Consider the following 16,533-nt stretch of genomic DNA (forward strand, 5'->3'; position numbering starts at 1 on the left):
TGCCCTGACATCTTGCTCTCACTGTGTGTGGCTCTCAAACCACACCTAGTCCCCTTTTTCATTTGACCCTGTCTGTACACTCCCGCCACCCTCCTCTACCCCCACAAACTTCTTATTCCTGTTTACTTGCTACACTTCTCAATGTGAACACTCTGTACTTCTCAGCTAGGCTAATAAGGACCCTCTTCCTGCGACCTTTCCTCTGAGTAGCTTGTTTCTTGCCACGTTTCCTTGTAGTATCAGACTGTTTGCGATTTAAGAATCTCACCTCGAAAAAATGTTTAAAGTCTCATCCCACAATCATACAGCTCCCTCCATAGAATCCCCTAAGTAGAAGAAGAAATCCTTTCAATCTTATTTATGAGCTCTTTTTAACTATGTTAGCCTTGAAGTAGTTTCTGCACTGTTAATACATTGTGAGTTAAAGAGGCTGAGCACACCTCTAATGAAGTTTTTCAAGTTCATAGTTACTTAAAGTATCACACTCAGGTTATAGTCTGCGGTCTGGGTCTCCTTATGCAATACTTCAGAGACAGTTTTTGGATTATATGCCCCCCTCAACCTCATGGTGTTTCCTGTGATTCATTCAGTTGCTGATAGTCCCATTGATCTGCCAGCACCCGCCCACTTCCAGGATTGGTCTTTTCCTTCCTGTTCCTTCTGAGTGTAAGGTCTGAGGCTTAGAAAGTCCTGATCAAATAAATTGTACTTGGTGTTCCTCTAAACATTAATGATACTGTTTAGAAAACATTTAAACAAGCAGAGGCAGTGTGTTTATTTCTGCTCTCAGGCCTTAAACTTGTCTGGCAAATTCTGAGCTCCTTAAGAGCAAAGGACTTCATCTTACTTAGTCAAATCTCTCTTCTCTTATCATTGCCCACATCACTTAGCATTTGTAGTACCCAGCAAACATTAAGTGTTCAATAAAAGCATTCAAAGCATGTGCTCTTGTGAATCAGCCATATGTCCAAAAATTTTCCCAGACTTCTCCAGTGCTGTTTTGGTTGTCTAACCCTAATAACACAGATTTTTTTTTTGTTAACATTTTTGTATATTTGATGTTAGGCCAAACATGTCGTGGTTTGTAGACATTTATAACATTCGTTAGTTTAAAATAAAGCAGTAAGATTGATTCCTTATTACTTCTTTTAGAATTTATTTATGACAGTTTAAACTGTTTAAATTTTTTTTTTTAAGGTTTATTTATTTTTGAGACAGAGAGAGACAGAGCATGAATGGGGGAGGGTCAGAGAGAAGGAGACACAGAATCTGAAACAGGCTCCAGGCTCCAAGCTGTCAGCACAGAGCCCGACGCAGGGCTCGAACTCACAAGCCGCGAGATCATGACCTGAGCCAAAGTTGGCCGCTCAACCGACTGAACCACCCAGGTGCCCCGAAACTGTTTAAAATCATAGCTTCAGGAGTCAGACTAATTGGATTCTTTATTTTAGTGTTTTTCATACTTTGACAGGGACACATAGTAAAAAATAGACTATATTGTGACCCAGGGAACGAACATACACACACACACACATACATATGCATATACATATACACACCCCTATATTCTTAGATCAGAAGAAAAGTTTCTTGAAACATTACTCACAACATTCAACGCTCTACAATGTTTTCTGTTCTATTTTATTTTTAAGCTACTGACGGACCCCTACTAAATTGAAATTAATTCCTCCAACGTCCTAGGGAATATCTGTTTATGTATTACTCATTCAGCTAACAAATTCAGTACTTACTATATACCATTTATTGTACCTCTCCACTACTAACTTTGGCTTTGTGACCTTGGGAAAGTCAAATGTTAGTGTTCAGTTTCTTCTATAAAATGGAGATATAAGTGACATACACCTCCAGAGGTATGTTGTTAGGATTAGATTAGATGTGTAAAACACTGAGCACACTGCTTGGCAGGTAATAAGCACTATATAGTATTAGCACCTCCTTCATTGTTTCTGCTGTTATTAAAAATTACTTTGGTTGGAACATCCCATGTTTCTGAAACACTATATATAAAGCATATAATGCTATAACTTCATTTTCCCTTTAACTCTCACTATGTGCTTTTATATTTTTGAACTAGAGATATAATTTAGGTATAGTGAAATGCACAGATCTTAAGTGATGATACACAGATCAATAAGTTCCGACAAATGCGTACATCCTACATCCCCATCAAGATACAAACATTCCCATCACACCAAAAAGTCATCTTGTGCCCTTTCCTGGTTCCCTGTTCCCCTACACCCAGAGGCAACTGCTGCTGTGATTTTTTTCACCATGAAATTGTGGTCGTTTCCAGTTTGGGGCTGTTATGAATAAAGCTGCTTCAGACAGCTGTGTGTAAATCTTTTTGTGGATTTATGTTTCCATTTCTTTTGGATAAATACTTAACTGCAGACAGGCGTTTTTCTACCATTATAATTAATTTCCAGATTAACGTCCAAAGTAATTACACCATTTATACTCCCACCAGCAATATGGTGAGCGTTCTAGTTGCTCCATCTCCTTCCCAACATTTGATGTTGTCCGTCTTTAATTTTAGCCTTTCTAGTGGCTTTAAAAAATTTTTTTTAGTGTTTATTTATTTTTGAGAGTAAGAGCACGCATGTGCACATAAGTGGGGGAGGGGCAGAGAGAGGGGAGACAGAGGATCCAAATTGGGCTCCTCGCTGACAGCAGGGCCTGATGCGCCCAGGGCTCAAACTCACAAACCCACGAGATCATGACCTGGGGTAAAGTCAGAGTTCAATCAACTGAGCCACCTAGGCACCCCTCTAGTGGTTTTCTGGTGTTATTATTGTTTTAATTTACATCTCTTTGATCACTAATGAGTTGAGCACTTTTTCATGTGCTTTTTGGCCATTTGCATTTTATCTTTGGGTCTGTGATCCATCCTGTATATGGTGAGATAGATGTCAACTCTCATTATACAGCATCCTGAATAAAAGAGATTAGCATCTAATGTGCCATTAGAGTTATATTCTTTTTTTTTTTTTTTTTAATTTTTTTTTTTTTTTCAACGTTTATTTATTTTTGGGACAGAGAAAGACAGAGCATGAACGGGGGAGGGGCAGAGAGAGAGGGAGACACAGAATCGGAAACAGGCTCCAGGCTCTGAGCCATCAGCCCAGAGCCTGACGCGGGGCTCGAACTCATGGACCGCGAGATCGTGACCTGGCTGAAGTCGGACACTTAACCGACTGCGCCACCCAGGCGCCCCTAGAGTTATATTCTAAAATTCTAATTTATGTTCAAGAGCATTAATTTGTTCAGTACTTATTGACTGTCTTTACACATTTTCTTCCCCAGCTCAGAAACTTATTTACATAGACCCAGTCCAGAATATAGATGTAATTTGTTTCAACCACACACATAGATTCCCCCCCGCACACAAAAATAAAACAGAACAAAAACCACAAAACTGAATACATTTATTTCAATTTCACTACGAGTTTTCATAAGACCCTTTGGAATTTGAATGTTGAAGCAGCTACATTAAGCTGTTTACCCATATTCTATCAACAAGCAGCCTACTAGCTAGAAGTATCACACTTAATATCTGTTTGTACTAAACTTACCATTTTTAGTCTTCAAAAGAATTTAGTGCACTTTAGTCACATAATAATAAATGGTCATCTATCCTTATGTAAATAGTTGATTTTATAAACATCTGCGGCTGCAAGCTGACTCCAAAGGGAATCTTTGAAGCTCATTCTACTTTAAAGTCAGTTTGCTAACTGTATAAATTAATATTACCTTAAATGATTACACTAAGTAAATCATAGATTTTCTTAACAGTGGAATAAAATATTGAACTCACTAACTATGATAAGAGTAAGGAGAAGCTGACACATCAGGAAAAAGCTGGAAAGTGAACATCTGTTAAATGTTTGGGCTTGAGTGGAAATATAGGATATAGGAAGAAGAAAGATGTATGAGGAATGCTTTTTCCTTTGAGTCATTACAGTCTAGGCAGGAAGAAAAAAAAGACAGAAAAATGAGAAATGTTTAATCATAATGCAGAAGATAAATACCAACTGACGATATTACATAAAATGTCACATAGCAGTTCAGGATTAATTACTAAATAAATACTGTTAATGGTTATTCAGGTTCCCAATATATTTTTAGTGATGTATTACTTTGGAGTTATCTGGGGATTGGTGAATTTTGTTTTGCTTTTAATGAAGATTTCCTGGCTTAGTCCAGTTTTACAGAATCTTAAATCTCCAGGATTTAAAACCTCCAGGAGTGGGTTTAGTCACTGGGTCTAAAAGGAAAATCTATACTCTAAACTTGGTTATTGAAAAATTAATTTCTGGGGCGCCTGGGTGGCTCAGTCGGTTGAGCTTCCGACTTTGGCTCAGGTCATGATCTCACGGTTCGTGGGTTCGAGCCCCGCGTCAGGCTCTGTGCTGACAGCTCAGAGCCTGGAGCTTGTTTCAGATTCTGTGTCTCCCTCTCTCTCTGACCCTCCCCCACTCATGCTCTGTCCCTCTCTGTCTCAAAAATAAATAAACATTAAAAAAATTTTTTTTTAAAAAGAAAAATTAATTTCTATTTATAGTATTTACTATGTGCCAGGTACTTACAGGAAGCATTCTGTATTACTCATTTAATTTTTATAATAAACCTATAGGTAGAGTGTTGCCCTTATTTTACAGATGAGGGATCTGAGGTACAGAGAAGTTAAGGGAATTGCTGAAGGTAAACAGATAGAAAGTAGTAGAGCCCGGATAAGAATGCCAGTTATGTTAGACTCCAGAGCCAAAAGTTATTAAAGAAAACAAATGTGTAGAAAGGCTAGATTTGAGAAAATAGCATTTATGGTTAAGTGGATTAATGGGTTTTCAATAATATGTCAGAAGTATTTTTTAAATCATGAAAGTTTTCATGTTAAATTCTGTACCATTTTCCAAAAATTAAAGTTTAATTCAAATGTGGCTAACTTCTCTTTTATTAATATTGTCAAACATTGAAATCCAGTTTTCTTTCAGTAAGTAAGAGGAACTTCTAAAACAAAGGGTGTACTTGTAATGTTATCATCTTTATCCAGAATGGTTTCTTTATTTCCAGTTATTCATGCAGCTACTTACAATTTATCAGGGACTCCAGAGTATAAATTATTTGAAAATTAGTAGATTCAACTTAAATGTGAAAAGGGTAGCTTTTTAAAATATATTTTTACTATTTATTTATTTATCTCTTTATTTATTTCTGAGAGAGCAAACAAGCAGAGAGGGGCAGAAGGAGAGGGCAGGGGAAAGAATCTCAAGCAGGCTCCACATTGTGAGTGCAGAGTCTGACGTGGGTCTCAATCCCATGAGCCATGAGACCATGACCTGAGCTAAATCAAGAGCCGGCTTAACTGACTGAAGTCACCCAGGCACCCCTGAAAAGGATAGTTTTAACATGCTTTTGTTGTAGCATTAATTAAAACCATCCTGGAATCATGTTCTTTGGTCTTTCTGGTCTCTGGCAATGGAGGTTTTCAGATATTTTTAAAGGCATAAAGTTTATATTGCTGATCACTTCAGAATTGGCAATAAATTGCAAAGATGTATCCTACTCCATTTAGGGTTCCAGCCTGAGTCTTAAATAAAACTCATACTTGAATGTAAACCCCCAGTTAAGTAGGCCTTATCTTCACTTTTCGATATGGAACCATCCTTTATGTTGGTGATTATCATCCAAAGAATAATGATTTCCTATTTTAAGATGTATAGATAGATAGATATCCACATACACACTTATATATTACTATAATAGTATGCTATTATGCCATATATATAGTATTATTTTCATATGTTGTATTATACTATTTATGTACATTATTATATATGATAAAATGTATAATATATATATTTAAAATAGTATAAGTAATCTTGGGGAGGGGAGAGGAGGTGACTGCTTCATATTTCTTTTTGAAGTTTATCATAGCAAAGCTGATAATTTTAGAGAGCGAGCATGGCAGGCTCCAAGGACATTATATGATTTTACTTTAAGCTTTCAGTATTGGTGTGTTTCATTCCGCCTATGACAGGAAAAATGAGTAACAGATGACTGTATGTTTTGTCTGCTGTAGTAATACCTTTTATCAGTGAATCTGTCTAACCAGCCAATTATCTTCCTGTTGTCTGAAATTAAAGACCATTATGTTTTCTGACAATGTAGAAATTTCTCTTCAGTTAAAATACATGTTGTCAGTGAAGTGAAAATAATGAAATTGCAGAAATTGATTTTAGCTATATTACTGAATTCCTCCTCCAAAAACTCCAATCCAGATCATTTAAAATTTCTTATTAAATAGCTGGAAATATCATTAGAGTATTAAAACTCAGCCTTGACAGTTTTTAGTACTTAGTAGATACTTGGTCTCTAAATTTTGACTTGAGATGTAAACAATAGAGGTAGCATATCTAGTTATTCCCCTTGTGGTAGCCAGCCTCCAAGAGGGCCCCCAATGACCCCACCTCCTGATATTCATACCCTTTGTGCAGTCTCCTCCCACGTGTACCAGGTGGGTCTGTGTGATCAATGGAATACATCAGAAGTGATGGTATGTCACTTCTGAGGTTAAGTTCTAAAAGATACTCGCATGTCCATCTCTGTCTCTCCGTCTCTCCCTCTCTCCCTCTCTCCGTCTCTCCGTCTCTCCCCCTCTCCCTCTCCCTCTCTCCCTCTCTCTCTCTCTCTCTCTCTCTCTCTCTGTCATGTCACTTGCTCTGTGGGAAGCCAGCACACTGCAAGGAACCAAAGCCTATGCCAACAGCTTGACTACAACCTCATGAGACACAGAGCCAGAACCACCCAGCTTAACCCCTTCCAGATTCCTGACCCTCAGAAACTGTGACATTTGAAAACAACAACAACAACAACAATGTTTACTATTTGAGTTGCTACATTTGGGAGTGGTTTGTTAGGCAGGAATAGATACCTAGTACACACCTCCAGTAAAGCTGTTTCATTCTTCAATTCTTAACATCTATTTTTGGTTAATTGTTCTATTAAACCTGTCATCCATACCACTTACCTGACTGAGGCATTGAGTTGGCTGAAAAAGACCGTATTCCCCCATTTTCTACTCCAGTGTTTGGTATAATAAATACAGACTTCGAATTCACTTTTCCCATATCTGGGCCCCATAGTAGAACCTGCCTACAAGAATTGTTTTGTGACAAGGAGGCTTTTTTAGATTATTCCACAGATTCTTTTCATTTATGTGCAAAGCCACCAATTTTGTATAACTTGTAATTACCATGCAAGCGATTATGGAATTACTGGGAAGTACTTCAAGAGAAAACAGACAGGGTAACAGCTGTTCTCAGAGAAGTCTGAGACCTTACCAAAGAAGCTCCTCGTCTAGGACTTGTAACTCAGTGATGCTTATTAATTATACTGGATAATAACAGTGTGGGTTTTTTAAAGTCATGTTTTCAGGGATTAGTTAACTATATACTCAAACCTGAGAGACAGCTTCTCAGCAAATCTGTCAAGGTCACGAATCGTACTCCCAGCTCTGCTCTCCCATCCCACTTTTTCTTCTCTGTGCTATTCTGAAAAGGAGAAAGCCATAGAAATATTCAGGTTTACGTTTGCCTTTCTGCCCTACTAAACCAATTTCAGTACTAATAATCATTTCTTTACCATCACTAATCAGACAGAAATGGAAATCATGAATAAAACAATGTGCAGTAAGAACAGTGGAATTTCAACTTTTTAAAGGTTTTTTCCTCTTCTTTTGTCTAAATATTTTTCTGAACCTGGATTTGCCTTAGGACATTAATAGCTAGGTTGTCAATCTCAAGTTTGAGGTATAAAACTCAACACAGATGTTCTTCTTTTTTGTTTTTTTAATGTTTATTTCTTTATTTTTAATGTTTATTTTTGAGAGAGAGAGAGAGAGAGAGACAGAGCATGAGTGGGGGAGGGGCAGGGAGCGAGAGGGAGACACAGAATCTGAAGCAGGCTCCAGGCTCTGAGCTGTCAGCACAGACCCTGATACGGGGCTTGAACTCACGAACCTTGAGATCATGACCTGAGCCGAAGTCAGACGCTCAACCGACTGAGCCACCCAGGCGCCCAATGTTTATTTATTTTTTTTAGAGAGAGAGAGAGTGCAAGCAGGGGAGGGGCAGAGAGAGAGGGAGACAGAGAATCCAAAGTGGGCTCCGTGCAGACAGCACGGAGCCTGATGCAAGGCTTGAACTCACGAACTGCAAGATCATGACCAGAGCCAAAGTCGGACACTTAACCAACCAAGCCACCCAAGCACTGCTCAACTTAAACAGATGTTCTTGATGAAAGGAAAACATTGATGAGTCCTGCTGTTTGACACTATTTCTTTTAAAAGTGTAACTAAAAACTAGCCTTTTCTGTTTTGTTCTCACCATGACTTAAAAAATAAAAATAGCCAGTTCAGGAATTGGTCTTGTCTTTCTCCATCCTAAAATGGTAGAGAAACTATTTCAAAATTTTACTGACGATTTGCTTTTTAATTGGGAGCTGAAAAACTAGGATTCTGTCTTGGACTCAGTCTTTCAAATCTTTACCCCTTTAATTCACATGCTTACACGCGCACACTCGTGCATGCACACAAACCTGTAGTATGGTCAGGAAGGTGGTTATCTTGAGATGGTACCTTAAAGGAACAGGATTTATTTGGCTCTTCGTATTTTCAGTATACCAGTATTATCCAAATACCCCAATAATGTCATCATTTAAAATGGTTGTAGTCAAGCTAGAAGTAAAATACAGGGCTTCTAACGCTGCTTTGAACAGTTGCCAGGTGATACCAACACAATTTAGAGCATAAGGCTAAGTGATTCCTGGATCTTGATCTTGGATAGTCTAACGAAGGAAGCATCACCTTTTCAGCACTGAAACATTCTTCTGTATTAAACCCCGTTTTGCTTTATTGTCGGGGGGGGGTAGGTTGTTTTCTGTTTTGTTTTGTTTTTTAAGCATAGCCTTTGAATTGTGAATTTCCCTTTTTTTTTTCAAATGATTTCCTCTTTGTGGATGATGGTGGTAAGAAAACCTAGCTCCTAAAAATAAAGAAGAAGAAAAGAGAAAGAAAACCTGCTTCTGATGAAATAATTTCTAAACATTGATAAATGACAGTAGTTTTTATGACTAGACTTCATTTGAAAGCTTAAATTATATAGTACTTTGCTGTGGTTTTTGAGAAAGTTTCCTCAATGCTGTATTAACACCTCATTTTTGCTTTTGGTTGTAAAATGTCCCAGGAAACGTTTCCAAGTCTGTGTAGTAAAGGAATTGTTAATGTCACTCTGTTACCTGCATGTAATCTATGATGCTCTTACGAAGTAATGACTTCAGGTCCCTCCTAGTAAAGCTGAGAGAATAGGGAAGCCAAAGACTTATCTTTCTACTCTCTTCCTGATCCTTGGACCCAACTTGGCAACCCAGGCCCTAAAGCAGATTTCAGCCCCCATTCCCTACGTACCTTCTCTCTCAAGCCTGAAGCTCACCAAGCCTGAGGGGGACAAAAAGGAAGGTGGCAGATAGCAGCTGAACAGAGACTAGAGGAAAGGGTAGAATTTGGCAGCAGGTAGAAGGGATTTTGTCTGCCCCTGGTTGTGAGTGCCTCCACCCTCTTGACCCACCAAGATTTGAACAGTGTTCAAATCACAAATAGTCATAATGCGAAAACACTTTTAGTGTCCTTTACTTATCTACAACTGCCTTGTTACATCCCTAAATATGTAAACTCATAAACTACCTGCTAGTAGTACAAGCATTCATAAGCAGAGGCAGTAGCGTGGTGGTTAAGGACATAGACGTTAGAGCCAGGCTGCCTGGGTTTAAATCCTACTGCTTTTAAAAAAAAAAAAAAAATTTTTTTTAACATTTACTCATTTTTGAAAGAGAGACAGAGTGTGAATGGGGGAGGGGCAGAGAGAGAGGGAGACAAAGAACCCAAAGCAGGCTCCAGGTTCCAAGCTGTCAGCACAGAGCCCGACACGGGGCTCAAACTCACAGACCGTGAGACCATGACCCAAGCTGAAATCGGATGGTTAACCAACTGAACCACGCAGGCGCCCCTAAATTCTACTTCTGACCACTTGCCAAATGAGTAGCCTGGAACAGGTTACTTGGCCACTGTTTAATAATTTTCTCACCTGCAAATTGAAAATGATAGCCCTACCTTATAGGCTTATAAAATTTAAATAATCTAATGTGAATATAAATGCTTACAACAATGCCTAATGCATAGTTAGCATAAGTAATTGTCCTCGTTAATGTTATACTGTGCCCCCTCTCCACTGTTGTTTCTACGTTCAGATGGCTCAAGCACCAATGAGATCTGTAGTCAGCAGGTTCCATTCATACTACCACCACCACCTTTAATGTGTAACAACTAGCAATTCTCCCTCCGCAATAGTTTTAAAAAGCAAAATGCTGATGTTTTTCTCTTTCCCAGGCCCAGCACAGAGATACTTTCATTGAAGAACGCTATGGAAAATACAACATCAGTGATCCTTTAATGGCCCTGCAGAGAGACTTTGAAACACTGAAGGAGAAAAATGATGGCGAGAAGCAGCCGGTCTGCACAAACCCACTCTCTGTTCTTAAGGTGGTGATGAAGCAATGCAAGAACATGCAGGAACGCATGCTGTCCCAGCTGGCCGCGGCCGAGAGCAGGCACCGGAAGGTGGGTTCACCCAGCTGACCTGTGCCACATAAACTCTTAGGAAGACTTGATAAATCATACCAGATACTTTCTTGTCAGCTGCCAGTTTCCACAGTAAGTCAGCTGGGAGGTCTCCCGGGTGTCAAAAGCCCCACAGCTTACCCCGGAGCCAAGAGATCAGAAAGAAAACACAAGTTATTCAAAATGTTAAATTTAGGGAGGATGCCAGACACATTACTAAAGACGGCATTCCTTCTTGATATGACACTCCAAAACACTGGCTATGTTTTTTCAGCTCTTGATCGTCCAGACTTTGGCAACAAACTGGGGTCTGACCAAGCTTGTAGGTGAACAGAGTGTTCCCTATTTGCTTACTTAAGTGATAAATAACAAGATGAGCAGGTATTTGGGGAATGCTGGATGAGGGAGAGAATTTACCTGACTATAAACATGGAAGCCAATAGATTATTTTCATGTGTTCCTACTTTTGAGTTTCATTGCATTTTACTTTTCGTAAAATGATAAACAGTCCCTAGGATTGTTTACTTTAAAGCTGTTCGAACCTATTAGGAAACTGTGTGTGTGTGTGTGTGTGTGTGTGTGTGTGTGTGTGTGTGTGTGTATGTGTATGTGTATGTTTGGCTCCCGGTCTTACAGCCCCGAGCTAGGAAGGCAGACCTGTGCTTTCCTCTACCTCATCTCATTGGAATTCTAATGCTTATGATTTTATTCCCCAACCTGTCATTTACTGCTGAAATCTGGCCTGTAAAAGGTGCTTGGCTAAAATCTACATTTTCTAAAAGTATTGGTTTAGATTTATACCAGCAAGGGAGACATCAACACATCTAGCAGGAAACATTTTATTCTGAAAAATGGGGTCAGCGGCTGCAAATTGATGAACTTTAGTTTACTTTTATGATTGCCTGCATTAGAGAGCCATCTGCTTAAAACGCACCTGACAGATTGCTTCAGCATAGGTCTTGCCCATGATTTTTCTTACTCTTCACAGTGTCCAAATGAAAGGCCAGAGTAGAGATTCTTAACCATGGATGGGCCTCAGATGTTCCATGATCCTCCAGAAAATATACAGAATGCCAAAAGTTTATGCATTTTTGTAGAATGTGAATTTTTTCCCATATCTTTAATTGAATTCTCAGAATTGTCCGGGACACAGAAGAGTTTAACCTCTGGTCTAGAATGAAGTGAACTAAAGACATTTATGCCCAATTTAAAATGTATCAGTGGCAGAGGTGGGGGGAGGGTGGTGCCTGGGTGTCTCAGTCGGTTGAGTGTCCGACTTCGGCTTAGGTCATGGTCTGTGAGTTTGAGCCCTGGTCGGCTCTGTACTGACAGCTGGGAGCCTGGAGCCTGCTTCGGATTCTGTGTCTCCCTCTCTCTCTCTGTGCCTCCCCCGCTCATGCTCTGTCTCTCTCTCTCTCTCTCTCTCTCTCTCTCTCTCTCTGTGTCAAAAATAAATAAACAGTAAAAAAATGTTTTTAAATGTATCAGTGCGTTTGGGTTAGTTGCCTAAATTTGGGGGGCTTTTACATAATCCTCTACGAAAGGCTTCACAGCATCCTTGTCTGATAGGCAGGCCTTTTTCCCCTTTCCTCCATGAAGCAGTTGAACTGTGCTGAATGGCTGGCTGGCCATGATGCCCATGAAAGGTGTGGTGTTGGGATGATTTGTGGCTCTAGGTGATTAGGGAGAGGAAGAAGTTAAAAATAATTCAAAATTCTTTAATACTATATTTCAACGTAAGTTCCTTTAAGTGAGTGTCAAATATTTTAAATCAACCACCTGTCTTTTTTAAGTGTTTTATCAAAGTAAAACACTGACTTTGTTACAAATTCAGTAGTACCTAGGGGCTTATAATTAGAGTGTTTATTGGCCCTGTTTGCCTGAGAGAGTCCCAGTTGTTGTCTATCGCCTTGGGATAGTCATTAAGAATACCCCCTTTGACTCTCAGAAGTGTTGTGGTTTGAACAGTAAATTATATGGTTACTCTGCTTATTATGAAACACAGAGTTCCCTGATCCACCTCTCCCCATTCCTTCTTCTCCTCAATATTCAGAGACAACACTTTTTTCCTTTTGACCATTTATTTTGGTTGGTAAATTCCATATTTCTAAATGGTATACCATTCCCCCCTTATCAATTCTTTTTTTTAATGTTTGTTTATTTATTTTTGAGAGAGAGAGAGAGAGAGGGAGTGGGGCAGAGAGAGAGGGAGAGGGGGAATCCCAAGCAGGCTCCATGCTATCAGCACAGAGCCCAATGCTGGACTTGAACTCACGAACTGCAAGATCATGACCTAAGCCTAAATCAAGAGTTAGATGCTCAATCACTGAGCCACCTAGGCACCCCCACCCCCTTATCAATTCTTGACACTTAAATTGCTTCCTCTCATTATAGGTGCAGATTTATCTTGCATCTTGCCTCCCTTTCCACCCTACCACCTTCCCAAAACAAGCAATCCCCTTTCCTTACTCACTCTCGGTCATATCTGCTATTCCCAAATCCTGAGACTGTCACATTCAGTTTCCTCTGAGGATAAACATCTGCCTAATGCCTGGTCAGTAGACACCTAATACTCTTTGTACAGGAATCAGGTGGAAGGGACAAATAACTCCTGGAAAATACAGATTTTGAGCCAATCTTCTTGTTCCCTATCCCTCATCTGACCTCTCCTCAGCAGCACCTGCCGCCTCCAGGTTCCACACCTCTTTGGGGCCTTGCAGGGCGAATCAGCTTCCTCCCCCACACCAAGGGAGCCACCACCTCTTGCCTCCTTCCCTCCTTTAACATTTCTTGTCTGCTCCAGTCTGTCTTTGTGGGTGTTTATCTTTTCATTCCATTTCTATAATTTTAGAGGGCTCTCCAAAGGGAAAGGAGATGATCTACCACCCGTAGCCAAAAGCTTGTCTTTCTACTAAATTGAAAAGTTAGAAGTTGTTTTTGTTTTGTTTTTTAATTTTTTTTATTAATGTATATTTATTTTTGAGAGAGAGAGAGAGAGAGAGACATCAAATCTGAAGCAGGCTCCAGGCTCTGAGCTGTCAGCACAGAACCTGACGCAGGGCGCGAACTCACGAACTGTGAGATCATGACCTGAGCCAAAGTCGGATGCTTAACTGAGCCACCCAGGCGCCCTGTTTTGTTTTGTTTTATTTTTAGGTAATCTCCACACCCACACCCAACATGGGGTTCGAACTTACAACCCCGAGGTCAAGAATCCAATGCTCTACTGACTGATCCAGCCAGTTGCCCAAGTTAGGGTTTTTTTTTTTATTTTTATTTTAAAAAAAATTTTTTTTTTTCAACGTTTATTTATTTTTGGGACAGAGAGAGACAGAGCATGAACGGGGGAGGGGCAGAGAGACAGGGAGACACAGAATCAGAAACAGGCTCCAGGCTCTGAGCCATCAGCCCAGAGCCCGACGCGGGGCTCGAACTCACGGACCGCGAGATCCTGACCTGGCTGAAGTCGGACGCTTAACCGACTGCGCCACCCAGGCGCCCCTAGGGTTTTTTTTTTAATTGGAAGGAAGTATACCAAGATGTTTTCATTTTGGTAAATGAAAACATTTTGTGTTTAAAGAGGAGTTTCATGTGCCAGAAACTTTTCTCCCTCCGTTAGTGAAGAGATAGGATGAGAAATGGTCATGGGGAGGACAGTGCTCTGTCTTAGAGGTCTGGGCCAAGGCACCTCTGAAGGAGGAGCAGAAGCTGCTAGGAAATCCCTTGCCTTTCAGAATATTGCAGTTATAGGTAGGATTATGTGGGAAATGTCCCTTTATTTTTTTTTTACTCTGTACTTTATTTTTTTTTGTTAATGTAGTTTATTGTCAAGTTAGCTAACATACAGTGTATACAGTGTGCTCTTGGCTTTGGGAGTAGATTCCCATGATTCATCGCTTACATACAACACCCAGTGCTCATCCCAACAAGTGCCTCCTCAATGCCCATCACCCATTTTCCCCTCTCCCCCAACCCCCTATCAACCCTCAGTTTGTTCTCTGTATTTAAGAGTCTCTTATGGTTCACCTCCCTCCCTCTCTGTTTGAAACTATTTTTCTCCTTCCCCTCCCCCATGGTCTTCTGTTAAGTTTCTTAGAGCCCACATATGAATGAAAACATATGGTATCTGTCCTTCTCTGGCTGGCTTACTTCACTGAGCATAATACCCTCCGTTCCATCCATGTTTTTGCAAATGGCAAGATTTCATTCCTTCTCATTGCTGAGTAGTATTCCATTGTATATATAAACCACCCACATCTTCTTTATCCATTCATCAGTTGATGGACACTTGGGCTCTTTCCAGAATTTGGCTATTGTTGAAAGTGCTGCTATAAACATTGGGGTACATGTGCCCCTACGAAACAGCACTCCTGTATCCTTTGGATAAATTCCTAGTAGTGCTATTACTGGATCGTAGCGTAGTTCTATTTTTAATTTTTTGAAGAACCTCCATACTTTTCCAGAGCGGCTGTACCAGTTTGCATTCCCACCAACAGTGCAAGAGGATTCCCGTTTCGCCACATCCTCGCCAACATCTGTTGTTTCCTGAGTCGTTAATTTTAGCCACTCTGACCAGTGTGAGGTGGTATCTCAATGTGGTTTTGATTTGTAGGGAAATGTCCCTTTAAATTTGTGCAGTATTTGCCTCCAAATTGGGCTTAATCCTTTGGTGCCAGGATAAGTGGAATGGGGTAGGCAGGTTAATCAGAGGCCTTGTGAAAAATCTACACATAAGGTCCCAAGTGTTGAGCCTTTTTACATGCAGGAAGAACTCGGAGAGTCTTTCCACCTCTTAGCTAACTGTATATAAAATGTGTATTACTGCCTAAGCAAGGCACAGTGATTTGAGCTTGAGGGAAAGATCTCAGCTTTTAGCTTTCAGCTTTCCATGGTTCTGCCTTGCTTTGTCACCCACACCCATCCCCTAATCAGAGCAAACTGCATCCTTGGAAACCTTCTCAATCCCTATAGCTAATTAGGTGCTCTCTTCTATATACATGCCATTTTGTGCATGTTGAAGTAAAGCATAGATCTTACTATTTTCTAGCACATAGCTTACATCTCTTTTACCCTGCTAGATAATGTGATCCTTGATGGCCCTGACTGGGATGGACTGATTGATCTCTAGAACTATCTTAAGTGCTTAGATAGGCACTTAGTATTTAATTGTATTACAAGTGTGTTTCCCTGCTATTTGGATATTATTATTTTTTAATTCTTTAAAGGTGATCCTAGACCTTGAGGAAGAACGGCAGAGGCACGCACAGGACACAGCTGAAGGAGATGATGTCACCTACATGCTGGAGAAGGAGAGAGAGCGGCTGACCCAGCAGGTAGTTAGGTGGAGGGGCTCACAACACCATTTGCCTGGAATAGCATTTCTCAAAGATCGTTCTGCAGGGTGGAAATTAGTGTTGCTCAAAAAGAAAGGGCTTTGTGGTCAAATCTGGGAATTACTGGATTAAACAAAGTTAAATAGATTTCTAATTCAATTTGTTGGACCCTGTAGTACAGAAAAGCACACTGTGAGTCTTAAGAACAAGATAGGGTATTCTGAGTTTAGCAAATCTATGTTTTCATGGAATCTTGTTTTGACATAGATCACTCACTGTGGGACTGTCATTCTATAAAATGTACTCTGGGAACACTAGCTTCAAACTCTCAAGTATTTTGACCTAGGAATCCTAGTAAGAAATACATTTTATATCACAGCCCAATATATATACATACATAAACACATGCCTAAAACAAAAATCTGATGAAATCCCATATAATCCTTACTGGTTACAATAACCATTCTTTTTTTTTTTTTTTTTTTTTTAATTTTGATCATGGCTCAT

At 39.9% G+C, this 16,533-nt stretch overlaps 1 protein-coding gene across 3 annotated transcripts in view; it reads left to right on the top strand.

Moving 5' to 3' along the window:
* CTTNBP2NL (CTTNBP2 N-terminal like) overlaps nucleotides 1-16,533 on the top strand; it is a 53,161-nt gene that overhangs the window by 31,725 nt on the left and 4,903 nt on the right. For all 3 annotated transcript variants that reach the window (XM_045478655.1, XM_045478653.1, XM_045478654.1), the window contains 2 exons: nucleotides 10,463-10,693; nucleotides 15,919-16,026. In XM_045478655.1, coding sequence (XP_045334611.1) covers nucleotides 10,463-10,693; nucleotides 15,919-16,026 — 339 coding nt within the window. The remainder of the gene's footprint in view (nucleotides 1-10,462; nucleotides 10,694-15,918; nucleotides 16,027-16,533) is intronic.

This window comes from Leopardus geoffroyi, chromosome C1 (assembly GCF_018350155.1).
Source record: "Leopardus geoffroyi isolate Oge1 chromosome C1, O.geoffroyi_Oge1_pat1.0, whole genome shotgun sequence".
NCBI lineage: Eukaryota > Metazoa > Chordata > Mammalia > Carnivora > Felidae > Leopardus > Leopardus geoffroyi.